The 7665-nt window shown below is 40.3% G+C and overlaps 1 protein-coding gene across 1 annotated transcript in view; it reads right to left on the reverse strand.

Moving 5' to 3' along the window:
- Nucleotides 1–7665, reverse strand: part of ACACA (acetyl-CoA carboxylase alpha) — a 266326-nt gene that overhangs the window by 142568 nt on the left and 116093 nt on the right. Inside the window, exon 25 of the mRNA XM_021717048.1 lies at nucleotides 3969–4093. Coding sequence (XP_021572723.1) covers nucleotides 3969–4093 — 125 coding nt within the window. The remainder of the gene's footprint in view (nucleotides 1–3968; nucleotides 4094–7665) is intronic.

Here is a 7665-nt window from a genome sequence, read left to right on the forward strand (position 1 = left end):
AATCTACTCACCTCAGCCTCCCAAAGCGCGGGATTACAGACTGAGTCACCGAGCCCGGCTCAGTGAAGGAATTTTAATGGGACTTTAGCCTTTTACCTGATATTGTGCTTTCTAGATAGAGTGAAAGATTAGAAGAAATTTGCTCAAGAGTCCTTGAGGGCCAGGCTTGGTGACTCAGTCTATAATCCCAGCATTTTGGGAGGTCAAGGTGAGTAGATTGCCCAAGCTGAGCCCGTGGGTTCAAGACCAGCCTAGGCAACTTGGTGAGACCTTGTCTCTACAATAAATCAAAAATTAGCCAGCTATGGCAGCACACACCTGTAGTTCTGACTACTTGGAAGGCTGAGGCAGAAGGATCACCGGAGCCTAGCAGGTTGATACTGCGGTGGCCATGAGTGTGCCACTGCACTCCAACCTGGGCGACAGAGTGAGACGCCAACTCAAAAAAAAAAAAAAAAAAAAAAAAAAAAAGGATTCTCAAGGCAAGTTACCACTAGGCAAGTTATGCTAACAGGTGGAGAGGATGAAGGCACCTCTTTATTAGAGCAGCCCATATCCTGTGACATTCATTCATGGAAGCCTGATTTTCTACCTCTCCCTCTAAGTTCAAAAGCCTCAGAAATTATCATCTAGCTCAGCAAGTATACCATCAACATTTCCTATTTCTAGAAAGCATAGATTGAAATGTTGGGCATATGACCATCAATCAGGAAGCCAAGGTAAGCAAAGAAAGGGGAACCAGCAGAGAACACAAGTTGGGGGAATTAAAATGCTACCATGTCCAGGTGACATCTGTAAAAGACAATTAAGATCTGCAGAAAGAGTAATCCAAGCTACTAAAATGGCCTCTACTAGTTACTACAATTAATGCAGATATAGGGGAGGAGGGAGAGGAAGGGGGAAGGGGGAGTAGCTGACCATTGTCAAAGAAGAAAAGAAGACGTGTCTGTCATTCAGTAAAATCATATCAGAAAGAAGCACCCTCTGAGCTTTTATCCATGATTCATATGTCACTGCTAGTTGGCTTGAGCTCAATCTTATCAGTTAATTTCCTGATTCCCAAATCTCTAAGATGAAGTCAAAATAACTGATATTTAGAAGGAAATTAATGATATGAAAGTTTACAAATCCTGTTATAATTGCAGAATTTCATTTTCTTTATTAAAGAAAAATGTTATGATGCCAAAATAAAGAAAAGGACAAATCCACCTTCCTGGTACATATCTTGAACCACCCTCCTCCTCCTCCTCCTCCTCTTCCTCCTCCTCCTCCTCCTCCTCTTCCAATCACCTCTTTTCTATTCACCCAAATCCAAACTCTGAAATGGTTCTTTTCTCCAAAGAGCTCAGTCTGTTGGAAAGAAAGTTTGGGTAGTATCCATGTAGGTAAGAAGTAATCAGGATGACAAGGTGGGGGGAAAAAAGAACAGCAGCAAGTCAGAGTCCCATTGGCTTCTGCCTGTCCTGACCGGCAAAAGCAGAAAGCAAAGCCTCAAACCAGTTCTCTGACAGGGCCCAACGCCTCTGCAGCACCCCCCGTGTAATTACACACTTGAGTGACTGGACTCTGAAGAAAATTGAAGGCCTGAGCTCCGAACAGCTGCCATTTTCTCTCTCCATCACACCAGCGTGATTACTTGAGAAATGAACAGCCCCGGCTCAAAGCTACTCCAGAATTCTCAGAGGAAATATGGCTCCGTGTTCCAATAATGAGATTCTTAAGGCAAGCGTTACTTACAATCACTCCGCAAAAGGAGCGAGCCGAGCCCCTATATCTTACAAATTAGAATTTAAGAAACCCAGCAACAGTCTTGGACGATCATTACTCTTCTGCTGCTCCAAGGATTCTGGGCTTTGGTCTATTTTTAGTGCAGAAAACTGTTAAGTTCTTAAAAAGGTAATTATAATAAGAAGAAAACCTTACTATAATTAGCTTCCTATAAAGGTAAATTCCACCCCATTTTAGGTCCAAATCAACAGATTCTTCTGCCCCCCCATTAACCTTTTCTGCCAGAAAATCTTGGCTTTATCAAAATAAGATTTAATAGTCCTTGCATTACAATTTAGGGGGAAAAATCTAAATAGTCTGAAATTTTTTCCCTCTTTTGACCAAAAAAAAAAAATTAGCAAGTTACCATAGATGATATCATTTGCTGAAAACTGTCATTTGGGGAAGCTGAAATATTACATAGTGCAGATATATTTCTCCCCCCTCTCAAATGCATCTCCAGGTTTCCCCACCATCAATCCATTCTAGAGTAGCAAAGGAAATGAACTCTCTCTATAATTACACATTTTAAAAAGTGGCTATTCTAAAAAATGTTATATCCTTTAGAGTTAACTAGCCAGGTAGATAACTGAATAAGTGGCACTGTTGTTAACCAGAGATGTGAAAAAGATAGTTTCCCTTCATTCTGAAGCATGAAATAAAAAAAAAGGCTGTAAAGATTTATGTTTCTTTCCTCCAAGAAGCAATGATGGTACCAAGAATGCCAATTCCACAAAGAGACAAGAAAGAAAACTCTAGAAGTAAAAGGTATTATACTCCCCCAAAAAAGACAAGCATGCAGCAGCAAGGCAAATGTTCAGGACCGTGGGGTGAAGGACTCTAAGAAGAGTTCTATTGTTCTGATTCCTAGAACTAACTCAACTAGAAAGAGCTATGAGTGAAGGAATTGCAAATCATTTAAAAAAATCCTTAAGTCTGCAAAAATTCTACCCACTGGTCAAATGTACATTAGTCCTGATAACATCGACCAGTCTCACCCTCCATTCCTACTTCTACTAATTCTTATATTACTAGGCTATAGGGACAAAATCATATATCTACAACCAATACAGTAATCTGAGCTTAGATTTTCATGTAAATAAAACAAACAAGGATCAAAAAAGATGCAGAATTTTTTTTTTTTTTTTAGTTGAAGTCTCACTCGGTCACCGAGGTTAGAGTGTAGTGGCACACTCATGGTCATCACAGCCTTGACCTGCTGGGTTCAGGTGATCCTTCTGCTTCAGTCAACCAAGTAGCTGGAACTACATGCACGCACCACCATGTCCAGGCAATTTTTTTGATTTTTATTATAGAGATGAGATCTCACCAAGTTGTCCACGCTGATCTTGAACCTGTGGTCTAAGGCAATTCTCTCACCTTGGCCTCCTAAAGTGCTGGGATTATAGGCATAAGCGACCATGCCTGGCCTACAGAATAAATTTAAATTTCTTTGTTGGAGGAGAGACAATACTTCTTTCTATTTTTTAAATTTTTTCATGTCAGAGTTTCACTCTGTTGCCCAGGCTGGATGGAGTGCAGTATCACACTGACGGCCACTGCAGCCTAGACCTGCTGGGCTCAGGTGATCCTTCTGACTTAGCCTACCAAGTAGCTGGAACCACAGGTGTGTGCTACCACATCTGGCTGATTTTTTAAAAAATTTATTGTATAGATGAGCTCTCACCAAGTTGCCCAGGCTAGTCTTAAACCCCTAGGCTCAGGAAATCCTCCCTCGCCTCTACTTCCCAAAGTGCTGGGATTACAGGCGTGAACCACCGTGCCCAGCCAGTGCTGGATTTCTATCAGTTTTTTTTTTTTTAACTTTGACATGAGAGCCATTGCTGATATCTATGGCACAAACAAGAGTTAAAATGATAGAGTATATGGACTAAATAAAACTAAATTTTAAAACTATTGTCATGGACCACAGGAATGGTGAAGCACAGGGTATTTCTAAAAAGTGTCAAAAGATTTTAGTTCCTATCAATGATTACATGCATAACAGCCAGAATAGTCCTTTCCTAACTAGGGCGGTTTCCTTCAGATCAAGGAAAAGGAAGATGTGATAAATTGTCAAGTGACAACTCAAGCCCCACTCATCTCGTAATTCCAACAGACAGCAGTTTTTTCTCTGACCACAGCCATCAGAAGGAAAAAATACTTTCTGCATATCATCAAACATCCTTCAGAAAACTCACGATAAGCATTGTGACCAGAAGATTCTTCTTGGTGACTTGAGCATGAGAGAAGATGTAGTTCAGTACAGTGTTCATGTCACTTTTGTTCTCTTCTCGAAGGGCGAACACACATTTGTCGTAATGACCTGCAAGATGTAGGAAAGTTCACATTTACATACTATTTTTTTAATGTCTATAATTCACCAAATAAACAGTGAAATGAAATTATCTTAAGAATTTTTTTTTTATAGATTTGTACAGAAACTGGTTGCATGGTTTTGTGAAAGGAAGGAATCAGGCAATTTGGATATAGGACCTGGGCTCAATGCCTAGCTCCATTACCAACTTACTACGTGCTCCTGGGCAAACCATTTTACTTCTCTAAGCCCCAATTTTATTATATTATTTTTTAATAATGGGGGGGTGGGAATAACTCCAACCCCACTCTAACTCTAAACTCTCATGATTTCCTTCAAAGAAAAGGCTTCTGCTGCTTAAAGAGAAGTATCAATACCATTCAACTTAATGATCTTTAAGGTCTACCCCAGAGCTTGAGATGTGACTTACTAATAATGTTTCACTCTAATTGGGAGGAACAGTTTTAGCTCAAAAAGTAAAACCACACCAGGCTAATCAATATCAGAAGTGTGGCTGCTACCTCTGGAATCAACATTTTTCCCGTAATTCCTTGAAACAGCTAAGCAATGCTTAGGAATTCCAATCTAAGGCCAAGATATAGATCAAGGAGAACCTTGCATTAAGTCAAAAGGTCTGCAGGGAGACTAAAGTTATACATATTTTCACTTCATAAGGCCACCAAGGGCAGGTTAGTTCTGAGTAATAAAGCTATGTTCTAGGCCAGGTTTGGTGGCTTAGCCTGTAATCCCAGTACTTTGGTAAGCCAAGGCGAGTGGACTGCCTGAACCCGTGGGTTTGAGACCCGCCAGGGCAACTTGGCAAGACCTTGTCTCTACAATAAATAATTAAAAAAATAGCCAGGCGTGGTAGCACACACCTGTAGTTCCAGCTACTTGGAAGGCTGAGGCGGAAGAATTGCTGGAGCCCAGCAGGTCGAGGCTGCGGTGGCCGGGAGCATGCCACTGCACTCCAGAGTGGACGACAGAGTGAGACTCCAACTCAAAACACAGCTATGTTCTACAACAGAAGTATAAGCCTCAGGTATACCATAGTGATATCTACCATGGGGCATAAGTAATATTCAGTTCTTTAGAAAACAGTTTACCTCAGAATTAAATTTCCAAGTAAAGAAAAATTATGTTTGAATATTCTCAAGGATCAGAATTTTTGAAATCATGAAAACAGTAAAGGATTATCACCTCAATTCAGACTCCATTTTAAGTAACAAACCAGAACAGTGGTGTTCAAACAGCATTATCATGGTTTCCTAGAGTAGTGAGTACTTTGGATCAGAGCAATTCTGCTTTCATCAGTTTTAAATATTAGAGATTGGGACAGAGGTTATGGTTCACACCTGTAATCCCATAACTTTGGGAGGCCAAGGCAAGATAATCACTTGAGCCCAGGAGTTCAAAACTAGCCTAGGCAACATAGTGAGACCTCATCTCTACAAAAAAATTAAAAAATCAGCTGGTCAAGGTGGCATGTGTAGTCCCAGCTATGGAGGAGGCTGAGGCAGGATGATCACCTGAGCCCAAAAGGTAGAGCCATGATTGTGTCAGACCACTGTAGCCTGGGCAAAAGAGTGAGACCTTGACTCAAAAAATAATAATAAAAATAACATTTAAAAAATAATAATAAATATTAGATAGACATAGACTTTTTAAAATGACACAAATATACTTGGAAAAACATTGGACTGTAATATCTAGAGAGTCGCCGATTTCATAAAAGACCCAATGAGACCCAAAGAGAAGCTATTTAAAAACTGTCTGCCAGGCATGGTGGCTCACACCTATAAGTCCAGTACTTTGGGAGGCCAGAGTAGGAGGATTGCTTGAGCCCAAGAGTTTGAGACCAGCCTGGGAAACATAGTAAGACCTTGTCTCTACAAAAAAATTTAAAAACTAGCCAGGCATGGTGATGTGCTCTTGTAGTCCTAGCTATTTAGAAGGCTGAGGCAGAAGGGTCACCTGAGCCTAGGAATGTGACGCTGTAGTGAGCCAAGATATATGCCACTGTCCTACAGCCTAGGAGACAAAATAAGACCCTGACTATAAAAAAAAAAAAAAAAAAAAAGGATGTCTTATGTAAACATTTTACTGAGACAGCTTTGAAGTGACAACAGAAGTACACCAAAATAGGAATTATTGGGACTAGGGGAAATAAAAAGAATACATTTACTCAGGGTGAGGGGAGATGCTAACAGAAAGAAAGTAATGATAGCAAGTTTTCCCTTTTTAAAAACTATTAATTGTGAAATATATATACAGAAGAATACATAAAATACATGAGTTGAAATAAACTCCCATGTATTATTTCAAAGTTACTAAATTTTAATAGGATATCGTTAGTATTTTTGAAGACTCCTATGTGCTTCTCCTTAGAAAACAACTACCAAGCTGCATTTTATGTTAACCATTCTTTTGCTTTTCTTAACATTTACCATCAATATATATATAGTTTAATTTTTCTGGTTTCTGAATCTGATAAAAATGTAACATGTATTTTCCTCAATATGTCTTTGAGATTCATCTTTTTGTTCATGTGGGTACCTTGGCGCACCCATTTTCACTGTTCTATAGCAATCTATTGTGGGAATAAACTAGAATTCAATAATCTATTCTACTTAAGATTTAGATTGTTTTCTATGGTTTTTGAGATTATAAACAGTGCTGCCACAAAGTCCTGTATATATCTCATAATAAATATGTGTACAAGTTTCTCTCTCTCTCTCTTTTTTTTTTTTTGAGTTGGAGTCTCACTGTCGCCCAGACTGGAGTGCAGTGGCACGCTTCCGGCCACTGAAGCCTCGACCTGCTGGGCTCCGGCGATCCTTCCGCCTCAGCCTTCCAAGTAGCTGGAACTACAGATGCGTGCTACCATGCCTGGCTAATTTTTTGATTAATTGTAGAGATGAGGTCTCACCAAGTTGCCCAGGCGGGTCTTGAACCCGCGGGCTCAGGCAATCCACTCACCTCAGCCTCCCAAAGCACGGGATTACAGGCTGAGCCACCGAGCCTGGCTTACAAATTTCTCTATATTATTATTATTATTATTATTGAGTTGGAGTCTCACTCTTGTCACCCAGGCTGGAGTGCAGGGGCATGCTCACGGCCACCAGTCTCAACCAGCTGGGCTTAAGGTGACCCTTCTGCCTCAGCCTTCCAAGTAGGTGGAACTACAGACACATGCATGCCACCACGCCTGGTTAGTTTTTTTTGTGTGACTTATTGTAGAGACGAGGTCTCACCAAGTTGCCTGGGCTGGTCTGACATCCCTGGGCTCAGGCAATCCTCTCAACTTGGCATCCCAAAGTGCTGGGATTACAGGCTGAGCCACTGTACTTGGCCTCTCTATATTATTTAGGATAAAATTACTAGGTTGAAAAATACAAATAAGTTTAATCTTTTTAGGTATTGACAAACTGTTTTCTAAGTGATATGCCTATTTGCACTTCTGCTTACATAAGCAGTGATGATGATGATGATGATGATAATTGATGATGTGACTTTAAAATTTTTTTTTTTTTTTTTTGAGTTGGAGTCTCACTCAGTCACCCAGACTGGAGTACATTGGC

The sequence above is a fragment of the Carlito syrichta genome, unplaced genomic scaffold, assembly GCF_000164805.1.
Source record: "Carlito syrichta isolate Samal-C Ts95f unplaced genomic scaffold, Tarsius_syrichta-2.0.1 Scaffold309200, whole genome shotgun sequence".
Taxonomy (NCBI): Eukaryota; Metazoa; Chordata; class Mammalia; order Primates; family Tarsiidae; genus Carlito; species Carlito syrichta.